Here is a 16295-nt window from a genome sequence, read left to right as displayed (position 1 = left end):
GTGCTGTACTATTCAGCTACACCATGGGTGTCACACTCGCCACATCAATTGCTGTCACGTGACATTTTGCAATATTTTTCTTATTTACAAAGCTAGGTGGGCATGGCCAGCGCATGACGCATCCGTCCCATGGGCCACCAGTTTGACATCCCTGGGCTACATTAATTAAATCCATCCCCAACCATTAATTTTTGGGGGTCAGTCATAATGTCTCAATCTAGGGGTTCAGTACTCCCAACAAATCTGTTGTTACAGGAAAAATTGAAATTTAAAGGCCATGGTTCCTGGAATAAAAGCAGGGTATCTATTTGTTCAATAAAAATATAAATTATGCCATTAAACAAAGGTTTACTTTGAGAGATTTCAGAAAAAAACAATACATTTATGTATTGCTTTCTTAACAGGATTCTGCTTCTACACAAAATAGTGTAGTGATAGTTTGTTCAGCCTAGGATATTTGCACAGTTGAATGCGATATCTAGTTTGTTTTAATCTTTTTTAAAGAGAGAAGAAACCATTTGTCAAACTGCAGACAGAAAATATACCTCCAAATTTCCTAATATCAAAGCAACATTAAAAGCCAACAAAATTTAATTAGCATAATTTTATTTCTTATATCCTTTTAAACATTTTTTTCCAATTTCAACATTGCCTTTATGATCATGACCATTTTAGCAATAATGATTGAACTCCAGCATATTACATCAGTGTAAAACTGACATTTTCAAATCTTTTTTTCCTTTTAACATTTTTTTTAAACAAAGCAAAGTTTAGTTTAAAAGGGCAGGTTCAATAACGACAAAGAATTTTCTTCCTTCCCTGTGTAGCTAAAAACCATATTTTGTGTCAAGGTAAATCAGTCTGATAGTCAATCTGCAACTTTTACCAAAGCAATCCCACTTGCATGCTCCGAACCACAATTTCTCAACCTCAACAACTTTAAGAGATATGGACTTCAGCTCTTGGAAGCCTGGCTGCTGGCTGAGGAATTCTGGGAGTAGAAGTCCATACCTTTAAAGTTGCTAATGTGGGAAACATTGCTCCAAATGGATGCTACACCTGCTCCCCTCTCCCCCACAGTCATAAGCATAACTGAGAACATGAAGGCAAAGAGAACTGTAGTAAGACTTTATATACATAATCTGTATCACAATGCTACGTTTCTAAGGCATGCTGTCCTAAACTGGATGAAATTGGAAAGTGGCCCCAGTAATTCATTTTATTTTATTTTTTGTGCAGAGAAATGGAGAGATCATCCTGTTATTTCCTTCTCATGTCCTACTTGCTTGTGTCCAACCAAAATTGTCCTTTACGCCTTTTGGGAAGGTTAGGGTTACAGTCGCACACACATACAACCACACACACAAAATCACACATGCACGCGCAACAGAGCTGACTTATGTGGTTGGTGGGCGCGGAATCTCACAGCTTGGCATTAAGACCAATAGTGGACTGCAGCAGGAAGTGAATGAGAAAGTGCTTTAGAAGTTGTAGCTGATACCTCTCACAGGACAGCGGGGAAGGCGATTTATCTAGTAATGTAGGCTATCTAAGCCTTCTCTTGAGTAGAAAAATTCTTATCAAAGACAGTCTCTTGTACATCTGCCTACAATAGCAGTGAGTACCTAGGGGGACTCAGTGCTTTGGATGCTACAGTAAATGATGAGGATGAGCCTCCTCAAAACATCTCTGTCCTCAGCTATTCTATCTGGTTTCTAAGTGCTTGTTTGGATGGCAGCTGGTTCTCATAAGCAACAGTTCACACCTGAGATTATGCACACAATGAATTCAGCAGGACGTTGCCATACCTTGTTTGCTCACATTTCACAGGGAAATCCACATGACATTACCAGCCATCTGGTTTTTTTTCCCTCCCCGCAGTATTACTTTTGCCGCCTTCTTACTTTATAAAAAACAACATTTGTGAGAATAAAGGAGTAGCATAATAGCCACAGATGTAATGCTGATCGTGATATATAGTCCATCTTCTTTAGGGTATGATTTAGATGTAGGCACTGACATTAATTCTCGCAGTGGGTGTTAATTTAGAAACCCATCCCCCCCACCCAATCAATCTTAGTACTAAAGTGCTTCCCTGGCTATAGTTTATTTTTTTAAAAAAGAGAGAAACGACATAAATAGAAGAGTATTAAAACACGGTAACACTTCAACTTTGTTTTTTGCTTTTTTCAAAAAAAAAATCCCCGTCTTTCTGGCTGTTATTTTTTTTAACCAGTTCTGTCCTTCCTAATTAAATACTTCTAACTTTGCAGTCTGAAACAGGCAAACTCATTTCAATGAATAAGCAGACAGCACAAAATAAACAAGTTATTATTTTCTTTTTCTTTTTTCATAAAAAGGATCATCACTAAGGTTTCTCCCCACAGCTGAACTGGATCCTCCTACTCTTATGTGCTACACCGCCGGTGGCGTGGAAAACTCAAGCTGTTTTCCTAATGGTGAAGCTTTTGCCACCTCTGATATTCTCCAGTGATCCTAGTCCTTCTCAGTGTCCATAACATGCACACGCTACTAAACAGCGGTATTGGTGGACCATTTAATCTACCCCAGCTTTTAGGCAGCTTTTTTGTAATTGTTGTGTTTTGGGGAGGGTTTGCTTTTCGTATGGAGGATAAAGTGTCTATTTTACAGCATAAACTCGAGCAGCAGTTTCCTTCCACCAAGGGAAAGAAGGCCCATGGAAAAAAGCTGCCAGACTATAGGACCATGTACAATTGTTGCCTACAAGAAATATACATGTACTTCCTTGACAGAAGAAAATAATGAACTGAAAGAGCCTACGATTATAAAACCAGCCACGGTACACCATGACAAGTAGTTAAACTCCAAATGGGTTTCTGAAGACCACGAAAATCCAGGGACAAACAATGGTGGGCCACATCACTAGCTATCATTCAAGAAACCTGTGTCCTGTGGCTCTTTCCCCACTTTTAAGAAATGCTCCTTTTAAAAAAGATGTGAGAGTACAACAGCAACCAAAATAAAAAACATGTCATCCTCTCCTTCGGAAACAGATATCTATTTACAATTGGGGGTGGGGGGGGGAGAGAGGAGGGAAAGATGCTAAATATGAAGCAGACTTGCTTTCTGAGCTTTTTACACCTTTTCTCCAATAACCTTTAAAAACAAAAAAAAGGTTCCCATTGCAGAAAAGCATTACAGATGGGCAATTCTATTTTTCTGCTTTCTCTTGTTTTGTTCGTCTCTTGTTAAAATTCTTCTATCAATGACCTAAAATATTTGGCGGGTGTTCAGTTTTTAATAATCTTGCCATCTCGATGTCATGATAAAGGATGGCAATTATTTAAAAAGCCAATTTGGGGATGAGGGGATTGAGAAAACAAATGAGAAACAGTAAACATAAAATAGCCCCACCAAGATGTTATTTAGCTAACAGAGGGAGAGAGGAAAGGAAACAGAAGAGCCATCATCCTGCTTCTCAAACCATGCTGAAAAGGCAAGTAATGTTGTTTCCTCTGTTGCATGCTGGGAAGGGCCTTTAAGCAATAGTGCCATATATTCTTTACTCTTTTCCCTCCTAACTGCAAGGGGAGAAGGGTTGCTTGATGGCATATGTACTTGGCTGTTAGCTGTAGGCAGCAATTCCCGGGGCTGGGGGGGAAAAAAATCAGAGTGGAATAGGCAGATGCACACAAGAGGCATTGAAAAAAGAAACAAGAGTGAGAAAGAGAACCGTGATGAACAATTGTAGGAAGGTGGTGCCACATGGCAGCTTTGCCACAATGCCAGCGAGAGCTTTAACCGGAGGCATTCAGGTACAGCTGGCTCTTAAGGATGTAATCAATGACTGGCTGACACAGATAATCCACCACGTGCCCATCGCCATGCTGAAGGGCCAGTCTGTGAGGGATAGGGAGAGAAAGAAGAAGGAAGAGAAAGCATTAATCAAATTACTTTAAAGCCAGACAGGTATATATAGTCCAGGCCAACAATCTTCTGGTTCTTCTTAGGCTAACCCTGTATAATTTGCTAGCTGGACCATTTCTAAGAGACCCATTGGAGAGCAGAGGCAAAAATGGTCCTAGAGCAATAAGCAATCTCTTGATGGCAAAGAGCTTCACTTAACGTTGTTGGGAGAAGGGAATTGAGGATTGCAAAGGAGAGATGATACCTGTGGGCAGATTTGGCACAGATTTGTCATCTGTGACAAATCTATTTCAGATCCTGTACAGTTTTCATCAGTTTCCCACCACACAGTGTATGGAAATCGGGTCACAGCTTCCAGTAATTACGGCCAGAAGATTCTTCAAGGCCTGCCAAAAAGGGGAATCAGACTGCATGTACATCTAGAGCTAAAAGTTACCCATCCTTATCCCAGTAGATAGGGATGCGGTGGCTCAGCTTATCGATCAAAAAAGTCGACGGTTCAAATCCCTAGCACCGCATAACGGAGTGAGCTCTCGTTACTTGCCCCAGCTTCTGCCAACCTAGCAGTTTGAAAGCATGTAAAAATGCAAGTAGAAAAATAGGGACCACTTTGATGGGAAGGTAACAGCATTCCATGCACCTTCCATGCACCGGTTATGCCGGCCACATGACATAGCGCTGGCTCTTTGGCTTTGTAACAGAGATGAACACCACCCCCTAGAGCCAGAAACAACTAGCACATATGTGTGAGGGGAACCTTTATCTTTACCTTATCACAGTAGATGATATCCCAAATAGAATTGCCTAACCCTTGTGGCATATCTCATAGGGGGAGGGGGGAGTCTTTTTTGCTTAATATACTTAAGAAATAATCTATGCAAAGAGCAATTAATGTAGCAAATGGAATCTAGCATGTAATTTTTCTCCAACCCACACCTCATGCCAACCGAAGACAGTAAGCCCAGGGAGAATTTATATTGCCTGCTCTTTATGCAATAAATGTAGGCAGACGTCTTAATGAAATATAAGAAAGTTAAAACTCATTGGAAGTTCTGTCTTTTGCCAGTCTATTTGACAAAGTTATAAAATTCTGGATGAACTCAGCTGCAGGTTCCACAATGGATTTATTTTTTTTCAACTCTGCAATGCCCTTAAAACAACCATCAGAACTCTAGCCTTATTTTGTATAACAAACTTCCTACTACATTTAGGATCTCCCCAACAGGCCAAAAAAGGTGAAGGACAGGGGGAAACAATAAACAGGCAGGATTTATGGGTTACCTCCAAATTTTTCTGCCTGCTCATGTGCCTGTATTTTATTCTGTACACACAGGATACAGGTGGCCACTTTAGGATCTGACGTAATAGAGGACCACAATTGGGATTAGACTTTCCATGGCTAAGCAAGGAAGTTGTTAAGTGAGTCGGGTCCGATTTTATGAACTTCTTTGCCACAGTGGATAAGCGAACCACTGCAGTTATTAAAGGAATCAGACAGGTGTTAAGCAAATCTGGCTTGCCCCACTGACTCTGCTTGTCAGAAGTCAGCTGGGAAGGTTGCAAACGGTGATCACAATTTTCACAAATATGTGCCAGCTGCCAAGCGTCCACATTTTGATCACATGACAGTAGGGATGCAGTGACGGTTGTTAAGCGCGAGGACTAGTTTTAAGTCATTTTTTTCAGTGCTGTTGTGACTTTTTTTTTACTGTCACTAAACAAATGGCTGTAAGTAAAAAAAAACTACCTATATTATCGAATACTCTCTGCCCTTGAAGAGATGGCTTCCCCTCCAGCCAAGCCAGTTTCTTAATAATTAACTTGCTGCTACTTTGTTCCGTCCCCAGTAAAGTTAACTTCCCCACTCATAGCCCATTTCCCCTCACTCACCTGCTTTTAGTGGAACTGACAATAGCCATGGGGTGATTCACATCATCCTTCACAACCAGGATATTGTTCTGTGGAGAAAACATTGCCAGGGGATCTAAGCGTGGATCTTTCCACATGCTCACTGAAGCAGGATATTGGCATTTAAGATTTGTAAACTCAATAGAAGGGCCTTTTCAGTTATGGCATCCTTAGCTTAGAATGCCACCCCCACACACCCATCCCATTGTTTCCGAGCCCTTCCTTTAAAAAAATTAGAGGAAAGTGAAGTTGTATTGAATCAGTATTTTGAGTGGAAGAATTGAACATTTTTACTGACAGATTATTTTTCACTGTAAATTGTTTTAAGCTACCCTGGTATTTATTGTACTCTTTATCATTTCAATGAGATTTTTTTTTTAATCAATGAATTGTAAATCTCCGAAAGTGTTGTATCTGGCAGAATAGAAAAGAAAAAGGAAAGGCTATTGCAAAGGAAAACTAATTGTATTCATTTTTTTTCCCTCTCTAAATAGCTCAGATTGAGATTTGGATACACAAACCAATAGTTAGGGGAATCCAAGTCTCAGTTTGATTCTAGGTTATTCCTACTTTCAGATATAGCCAAAGCCTTCAATTTTTCTGAAGCAAAGGCTTAAAATAATGTCACTTGCTCACTTTTTTTTATCAGAATCCTTGCATTTTAAAGAAGAGATTAATAACAAATTGTTGTAGGTGAAAATCCAAGTTAGAGAGACTAAAACACTTAATGGCTTTATCCTGAGCCTGCTTAGGACATGTTAGCCCTGCAAGGTAGTCCAGAAAAGAAGCACAATTATGAGTGCTAATTTTGTTGTGAGGTTTTGGAATCTTGCAAGACTGAAAGTCTTTCTTCCTTCCTCTCCTTTTACTCTTCAGAAAATTTAGCGAGGGTCCCTACTGAAATGTTTCTCATGCACCTTCCTTCTACTGTAGATGGAAATCTCTTTTATGTGATGGTTGCCCAGTCTGTCCGTTCTGTCTCCCAAGATCATTTCAACATACCATTACTGGACAAGGAGGCTACTCTTGACTCTTGGTAGGAGATGACCTGGCTGAGCCCAAGGGAGGAGTCAAGCATGTCATAAGTCAGGAATCCCTCCATGCCCATAAGAGATTTAAGTCCACTCCACTTTGAATGGCTCTCTTATTTTCCTTGCATTTTCCTTAATAGTCAGTTGGCCAGATTCTTGTAGAGAGCTTAAGCTTGCAATAAATCTTTTCACTCATTTGAATTGCTTGCATCTCCTGTTTTCCCTGGACCTGACACTATTTCCAGGCAAAGATCTTCTACTGTCCTGCCTACAACTTCCTCAAGAAACCTAGAAGACAGTATTCCAGTAGGGTTCCTGCCCCCTATGTAGACAAACCTGAAATGGGTAACTATATTGTAATGGTATGTGTGGATGATCCTGGGGTACTAAGAGAAGAGATGTGGCTAGGAAACAATCAGACGAGAGAGACAGGATACAGTGGTGGGATTCAAAAACATTTACTACCGGTTCTGTGGGCATGGCTTGGTGGGCGTGGCTTGGTGGGTGTTGGCAGGGGAAGATTATGGCAAAATCCCCATTCCCCACCCCCACCCCACTAACCTGCTTTCCAGCTCCGTTCTCCTGTGCAGGGCAACAAAAGAAGAGCCAGCCAATCAGCTAGGACTTGGGAGGCAGAGGATAGATGGGGGTGGGGCTAGTCAGAAGTGGTATTTGCTGGTTCTCCAAACTACTCAAAATTTCCACTACCAGTTCTCCAGAACTGGTCAGAACCTGCTGAATACCATCTCTGGACAAGAGCCCCCAGTGGATTAATGCTCAGAGGAAGAAATTTAGGAAGAAAGGACCTGCAATAATTGTTCAGGCGGTTAAGGCGGTGGCAGGAAGTTTGTACCTTCAGACTTGCAAGATCATCTTAATGTAGCTCTACAATAAAGTAGAATTAGCTCATCTAGTCATGCTTCCTGTCTGGTTTACCTGTGGGTGCTGACACATATGCAACCAGAGAGATTCAGGAAAGCAGGCTTGAGTGCCAGTCTAAAGTCCATTTATTACTGCAGTTTTAGAGCAACAAAAACAACAAAACTTACTTTATACTTGCGAAGTATAGAGGAGTGCTTCATGATTCTCTCGGTATCAGCACCATCTCGTGGCACAACAACAATGCCAAAGTCGCCCACTATCACCTCCATCTGTTTAAATTAGAATGGATATCTTTTATGAAAGCATATATCTACAGAAACTTTCTCCTAAATCTGAAGCAACTTTGGGGTTATTGTCTTCCAGGGAAGACGTATTCTATGCACTTGGTTATATTGCGATCCATCTTCTTGCTAATCTGTTTTTTTTTTTTCCTCCTCTGTCTCTCGAAAGCTTCCACAGTTTTCAAAAACATAGCACACAGTTTTGGCTGAATCTCGTGAACTGTAGATACTTGCGGGAAAATCAATAAAAGAAGAAAAGAGTTGGAAGGAATCTTGGAGGTCTTCTAGTCCAACCCCTTGTTCGGGCAGGAAACCATTTCAGACAAGTGATTGTCCAATTTCTTAAAAATCTACAGTGTTGGAGCAGCCACAAATTCTGGAGATAAGTCCTTCCACTGATTAATTGTTCTAACTGTCAGGACATTTCTCCTTAGTTCTAGGTTAGATCTCTCCCTGATTCTATCCCTCTGTTAATGCAGTCTAGGACTGTGTTGGTATAAATATATTTGTATTTATGTTGAAGATAAGTGGGAAACAATGATTTTCTAATAGTTGATAAGAGAAATAGTTTGTTGGAGATTTGCTTCTATGAAGTTACAAGCGTTGATAGATGCAAGCAAACTGTATAAGAGGTAGTAGAAAAAATATCAATATTTAATTTTGCACATTATAACTGCAGCCAGAATAACCTACGCACAAAACTGGAAACTGACTTCCATTCCTTCAGAGGATAGGGTAATTAAAAAAATACATGAATGTGCTGAGATGGATAGCCTAACCAAATCGTTAAAAAATAAACAAGATAGTCACTATTATGAAATATGGAACATTTGGTATACATTGGACAGACCAATAGAAGAATAAGTACCCGCCTGGATGAACACAAAAATGCAGGAAAAAAGCTGGAACACACTTCCTCACTAGTCCAACACATGAAAGCCACAGGTCATAGCATCGACTTCAATGGTACCAAAACCCTAGCCACTATAGAAAACCCCAGCCACAGAATTATCAGAGAAGCCATAGAGATTGAAAAAAGACCTGAAAGCATGAATAGATGATTCCACCAGACTGTCAATTATTTGGAAGCCTGCACTCACAAACAAAAAAATATCCACACCACAAGCCAGGCAAACACCTGGGCACAAACAGATCCCCCCTGATACCTCCAGCTCAAGCACACCCCAACCAGGCAGCCAGATGAAACCTAGCTTCCTAATAAATGATAGCCATCCATTTACTTGGAGCCAAGCTGCACTAAAAGCCTCCAATACAGGAAACACAACGTTGCCAGCCAATCAAGACAAAAAAAGCCACAAAACAGATAGAAGATATTAGAAACACCAATCAAGCAGAACACAGCAAACTCCAAGACCAATAAACACAGACCAAGACTCCCAACCAATCAGGATGAAGAAAAAACCATTCTGGCACAGCAGTAGGCTAGCCCCAAATTTAAAACTGAAACGGCTGTGAAAGTCTGACTCACAAACGAACACTATACAGAGGCCTGATGATGGCAGATGAGATTCTGCCGAAACGTTGCTACAACTTTAAAAGTACAACTATAATGACGTGGGAAAATACCCGAACAAAGCTGAATACCATATATATGTTTTAAATGTATGTCAAATTAATGTTTTTTTCTAGAATAAAAATTTATGCACACACACACACACACACACACACACACACACACACACACATATACACATACACATACATGTATAAAGAGGTAGTAGCCCAAATCCAGTCCTACCGCCTATCCACTGCTTTGGGAACCAGAAGGGTGGAGAGGGCAAGGAAAGATTTGATTCATAATGACTGTCAGAGATACAGTATAATGATTCTGTAATTTGTCTCCAAAGACACAACAGCTAAACTTCCATGTACATAATTTCTTATCACAATGGAGCCCAACATTTCTGTTGCTAAGTGAGTTTTGCCCCATTTTTACAACCTTTCTTGCCACTGTTGTTAAGTAAACCATTGCAGTTGTTAAAGTTAATAACAGGGGTGTTAAGAAAATCTGGCTTCCCCACCGACTTTGCTTCAAAAGTCCCCAAAGGGGACACAACCCCAGGGCTCTGATGCCACAAGTCCAAATTTTAATCACGAGGATGCTGAAAGGGTCATAAGTATGAAAAATGGTCATAAGTCACTTTTTTCAGTGCCACTGCAACTTTGAATTGTCACTAAATGAATGGTTGTAAGTCAAGGGCTACATGTACTATGGGTTTATCTCTGAGAGGCTTGTCAACCTATGCATTACAACTCCTGGAATTCTCAACAGTAATTACCCTAATGGATGAATCTGGGAATTGCAGTCCTCAGATCTTGAGAGAACCCAGTTTAAAGGCATTTAAGAACATTTAGCTGCTGCCAACCTAGCAGTTCGAAAACATGTAAAAATGCAAGTAGAAAAATAGGGACCACTTTGGTGAGAAGTTAACAGCGTTCCGTGCACCTTTGGCATTTAGTCATGCCGGCCACATGACCACGGAGATGTCTTTGGACAGCGCTGGCTCTTCGGCTTTGTAATGGAGATGAGCATGGCCCCCTAGAGCCAGAAATGACTAGCACATATGGGCTGCGTTACCTTTAAGAACATTTAATCAAATCCTTACTATGTTACAAGGTTGTGAGTAAATCATTTTAAAAGAAATTTGGCAAGGGCTGAGGCAAGTACTTTTATTTTCTTGATATGGTTGTAAGAGTAATCAACTACTCAACTCCTATTACTGAAATATGAAATTCTATGTATTTACATTAAAAAAAAAACCTCTTCAACTGCATCATTGCAGTTTTACTATTGTCCTTTTACTATTACCAGAACTGGAAAAGAAGGGGCCACGAACAGGCTGAAGCAGGCTGTCAATCTATGATTTCCCACACCATCACAAAGCAAACAAAACTCCCCAGGAAGTATATTTTGCTAAATCAGTAGCCACTGCATGTAACTAGAGAGGAAGGGAGGGAGGGAAGGAAGGAAGATCACAGCTTTGACCGTCTTCTGTTGTCCACTCACATCAGCTTCATTCCAAAGGCCTGGGATACAGAAGGACTCCAGCAGATCGCTTCCACACAGCAGCAAGATTCGGAGCTCTGAAGAAAAGAGATACAGCTACTGAGACGTGCCCCTGTAAAACCACTCCCCACTAATCTCTTTGCCTTGATGCAAAGGCTTGGAAAAGGAAGGAAAGCAGAAACGACACGGCTTTAAAACAGAGTTGTGGTTCCTGTGTTGTGAAAACACTCTGGAATTGTTGCCATCTGTCTGTCAATTGGTTTAATCTACTTCACTGACCACTAATATTCCTTAAGCAACGTCAGTGTTACCTTCATTTTTGGGCAATTTTGTGCACCAATATAATGAGTGCAACAGTGACTTTTCTATGCCTGTGTGACCACAAAAGCAGAAACAGAATAACAGAATTGGAAGGGACCTTGGATGTCCACTAATCCAGACCTCTGCTCAAGCAGGAAACCTATTCCATTTCAGACAAATGATTGTCCGCTCTCTTCTTTTTTCCCCCCAAATTTTTATTGATTTTTAAAAAACAAACATAAACAAACAAAACACGAAAACATAAAGCATCTTTTTTGAAAGCGGCTTGATCCCGGGTTACATCTCTTCGTACAGATATAGATTCAAGTTCATGCTCACTTTTATATACCGTTCCATATCTTATTACCACTCTAGATTTTCTATCTAGCTTATCCCCTCTTTTAACTCTCTTAATTCTATTTTATTTATTTCATCTCAATTTCAATCATTATATTTGTATCCTTTGTCTGTCCTGTTTCAGCTGTCTATTATCTTTTCTCATTAAAACAAAATTTCTCCTGTAATCACTGATTGGAGTATGGCGCCTTTATATCTTTCCCCTAAGTTTATAACACTTAATATAAAACATAACTTTCATTCGGATTCTGCTTAGTACATTCTAAAGCTACACACTATATTTTAAGAAAAGAAAAAATTATAAATATATAATATAATTAAAACAACAATCCATACCAATTCAACTCTATCGTTAAAATTAATATTCATTTAAATCTTAAACATTTTACACATTACTTTTCAAATAGGTATCATGTTTCTATGGGAACACTTATAAATTTTGTGTAGTTACTTCCCCCCATTTCACTTATATTTTAAAACATTGTATAATTAAAATGTTCCCATTCCTTCCTAATTCAATTATCTCATTTATTTCATTTCATTTATTTGGTTCAAAAAAAGTTTCACTGAATTACACTGAGTATTTTATCCCATTTTATAATCATATGTTGTTCCAATTTTCTAACATTATTTCTAATACAAGTATAACAATACAATCTTATGTACCTTTGCAGAATCTCTTTTTCAGTTATATTTTTACCCATTACCTCTGAATAAGTCCTGTTTCTTTACATCTTGCTCCAAACCTTCATAGCTTCTCTTCCCTTCCTTCCTCCCTTGCTTCTTCACTCTGCCCTTTTTACCCCCTTGTCTCTCCACCTCTATTTCCCTCTTCTGTGTTCCCCTTTTCTGTTGCTTTCTGACATTATATCCACTTTTCACCTTATTTTTCCCTTTTTTGGTTGTTTTTTTTAGGTCTTAAATTCTCCATTCTCTTTCCCCACTTTCCCCTTTCTTCCCCAGATAAAGTTACTTGCTCATTAAAGATGGCTTCTTCTTTGTCCCAATCTTCTTGTTACTCAGTCTTTTCTTGTAATTTTTCATAGGTACAGATCGCCATTTCTAAGAAATGAAAAACGGAGCCAAAAGAGCCCTTCCGTTCTTGTTCCTCTTCTTTATATTTTTTAAATTCCATTTTCAGTTCATCCACAAGTGATGCCATTGTAAAAAAAAATTTTGGACAACCACCCAAGTGTTTTTAATTATTCAAATATAATTTCCAAAAGTCCCAAAGTTACCAAACAATCCAAATACACACAAGCTGTTTCATTTAACAATTTCTTCTTTTTTCACTTTCTCTTCCTGGGGTTACAATTTAGTTACAAAGTTCCAGTTAAAATGTATCTTTTAGAAGTCTTATTACGATTTAACTTTAGATTCTTTTAAATTCCAAGCAGCCTCCTCCAGCCAAATCTTGCTCTTATTCTTTTCCTCTCCCTTCCCACTTACAGCAAAAAAAGTTTTTTAAGTGCTCAGAAATCTTTATTGTCCTCTTGGCATTTAATTTTCCAGTTTAATTACCTGCTGATGCCAAAGCATTTTTTTCCGATTTCTCATTCATCTGCTGTCAACGTAAGGAAGGAGAGTGAAAAAAACCCTTTCCCTTTTCACTTTCATTCGCTGCTTCCGATTCTTCTTTGGGAGTGATGTATCTTTTTTTAAAATTTAAATTCCAGGATATCTTAGTTGTTGCTTCTTATCCCGGTCAGCCAAAATTTTCACTTCTTAACTTCCTCCTGCACTTTCTTTTCCAGATGAGTGCTTCTTTGAGGCGGCCATTTCTGACCGCCACTCTTACCGCCTTCGGAAAAGGGAGTTTACCCAGCTGAGGAGGAGAGGTGTGGCTCCCCTCAAACCCTGCCGGATCTCCCCTGTGTTCACCACCTCTACGGGGTGGCTTAGCCCTGAAGTCAACTGGCTCGGGGCATTCCAGCGGTGAGTCCAGGCAGAAACCTTGCACAATCGTGGATTCCTGCCTGCCCTGCAAACTGGAAGCCTTCATTGTCCACTCTCTTCTTAAAAACCTCCAGTGTTGGAGCACCCACAACTTCTGGAGTCAGGTTGTTCCACTGATTAATTGTTGTAACTGTCAGGAAATTTCTCCTTAGTTCTAAGTTGCTTCTCTCCTTAATTAGTTTCTATCCATTGCTTCTTGTCCTGCCTTCAGGTGCTTTAGAGAATAGCTTGACTCCCTCTTCTTTGTGGCAGCCTCTGAGATATTGGAACAATGCTATCATGTCACCCAGAGGTGGTATTCAGCAGATTCTGACCAGTTCTGGAGAACCGGTAGTGGAAATTTTGAGTAGTTCAGAGAACCGGCAAATACCACCTGACTGGAGATTTTACAGTATCCTTCCCCTGCCAAGCCCACCAAGCCACGCCCACAGAACCAGTAGTAAAAAAAATTGAATTCCACCACTGATGTCAACCCTACTCCTTCTTTTCATTAAACTAGACACTTCCTGCAACCATTCTTCATACTCATAAGACTTTTGATGCAGTTGACTAGAGAGAAAATATCCTTCTGTCTTATGTCTGATGGTGACTTGGTTTAAGAAATGCAGGAAAGTATTCAATGAATTATTTCCATTATGCCATATTCCACTACCTGTCACTCCATTCCATAATGGCAAGGCTCACTAGAATTTGCAGGTAGGTTCCCATAAAATTATAGTCAACATCAAGGATATAAAATCCTTAAAATGTGGAATGTGCTATGGATTGCTAGCTTCTGTCATGCTCCATTTTATGGATTGCCACACACACACACACACACACACACACACACACACACACACAATGTATTCCAAAATGACATAATTGGAAAAGCTATGGGGTAGTTATTTTTGGTAAGTGTACATTAGGGGAATGCATACTTCCATCTATTAAGGATGATTACAGTGATAATGAATGTGGGTTTTTAATTGTAAGATTAATTTACAGACAACAATTATAAGTGAAAATAAGTGTCAATGCACAGGAAGCGATTTGGAATGATTTTTCACACCCTCAACTCATTATTAGCTGCTTGTCAGTCTGAAAGGCATTGCTGGGTCTTTGATGTCATATGCATTTTATTATCTGGGAAGCTGCATAGTATACAGCACGACAAATCATTTGGATTCAATCCAAAAAAAGGTGGTTTGGAAGGAGACATAAATCAATCCTGTAAATGACACATTTACAACTCTTCAAAACAGCTAAATCTTTTCCTAAAATTTCACAGTCTTGGAAGAGTTGCAAGCAACTGCTAAATTTATAGTCTCTTCATGCTCTAAAGCACTGATTGAAATCCGTTCCAAGTAAGATGATGTAGATAATATCATTCCAGTCTTCCCCATTGTACAATACAGCCCCCATAAACTCCCTGATCTTTGTATATATGTTGTCAACTGATACAACATTTCTATGCTTATTTTAGAGTTGCCATGAAGAGAAGAGGGGGAGGGAGAAAATTGAAAGAGCAGTGCAGCAGTTTGGAACCGAAAGTGCGTTCCATTCTTATCTTGCAAAGATTATAACTAAGCTACCAGAATTTCTGCCTGGCAAATCTCTACTTGGAGAACGTGATTGATGGCTCTTAGCTAAGAATGTGTTTTGTTGGAGAATATGAATTATGATACACCGAGTGAGGTGAGGGGAAACCAGGGTCAAGGGTGAAGTGAATTACATGTCTCAGAATCACTTCATGGCTTTATACAGATCATGCCGACATGTTCGCTCCTAATAAATTCTTTGAAGTTTTTGACGCCTTGGCTCGAGGCTCATGATTTAATTAGGGCAACCGCATATGTATGTATTGTACATATGTATTGTTTTTCCAACTAATATCAACATCAATCGTGCAATAAAGTAACCACAACTCTTCTACCCCTTTTATATGCAAATATGCCCACTTTTACAAGGGCCTATGGATGATGCTCACTTACCAATCTCTTCATATCTCATCACAGTCCCCAAATTAGCATTTTCATCTAGAAAGTAAGAAAATAAAATGTTGAAATTGTATTTCACAGGAAGACCTACAATTAGGTAATCTATTAGTTAAAAACACTATATTTACTAAGCAACTCTTACAACACAATCAATTATTGTGCTCTTTTACAAGTGTACTTAGAGCACCTTTTATAAAGACCGTAATTAAAAGTAATTACAGAAAAATGAGGGTTCTAAGTAGTGATAATAACTGGCTGAAATGAAGTGGATCAAATGTGGAAGAGGCTGGTAAGCCCAAATGCTGAATGCATTATTTCTATTACTTAGTCATGCTCCACATCTAGTATATCCCTAAGAGAGTCTTCTGAACTCCAGAATATATCAAATATATCAAATCCAGTATCGGCATAACAAGATTTTTGAGTCTAAAAGATGCCTGACAAATTGAAAAGCAAGTATCATATTAGATAGTTAAAAAAATCATTTTCAGTCCTGGTTTGTATTGATCCAACTTTTCTGAAACACATCCAAGTAATTCACATATAGTGTTCAGCACAGTCCTGGAAATACTTGGGGATAAATTGAGGGAGACTGGTATTGCCAGAGGCACAGTGTACTTCCATCATCAGCTACTGTTGGTAGAAATCTTTCAGTTGTTCTATT

General features: G+C 39.3%; 1 protein-coding gene across 1 annotated transcript in view; it reads right to left on the bottom strand.

Annotated features, from left to right (window-relative positions):
* Positions 1-589: 589 nt before the first annotated feature.
* The window catches only part of NMNAT2 (nicotinamide nucleotide adenylyltransferase 2), an 86181-nt gene continuing 70475 nt past the window's right edge, over positions 590-16295 (bottom strand). Inside the window, exons 7-11 of the mRNA XM_087930437.1 lie at positions 15626-15670; positions 11040-11116; positions 7898-7999; positions 5800-5867; positions 590-3882 (exon numbers count right to left, since the gene is read on the bottom strand). Coding sequence (XP_087786563.1) covers positions 3780-3882; positions 5800-5867; positions 7898-7999; positions 11040-11116; positions 15626-15670 — 395 coding nt within the window. The 3' untranslated portion in view covers positions 590-3779. The remainder of the gene's footprint in view (positions 3883-5799; positions 5868-7897; positions 8000-11039; positions 11117-15625; positions 15671-16295) is intronic.

The sequence above is a fragment of the Pseudonaja textilis genome, chromosome 3, assembly GCF_049901715.1.
Source record: "Pseudonaja textilis isolate UNSWEBS1 chromosome 3, rPseTex1.2, whole genome shotgun sequence".
NCBI lineage: Eukaryota > Metazoa > Chordata > Lepidosauria > Squamata > Elapidae > Pseudonaja > Pseudonaja textilis.
Note: the sequence above shows the minus strand (reverse complement) of the source record. Positions and strands in the feature narration are given on the sequence as shown.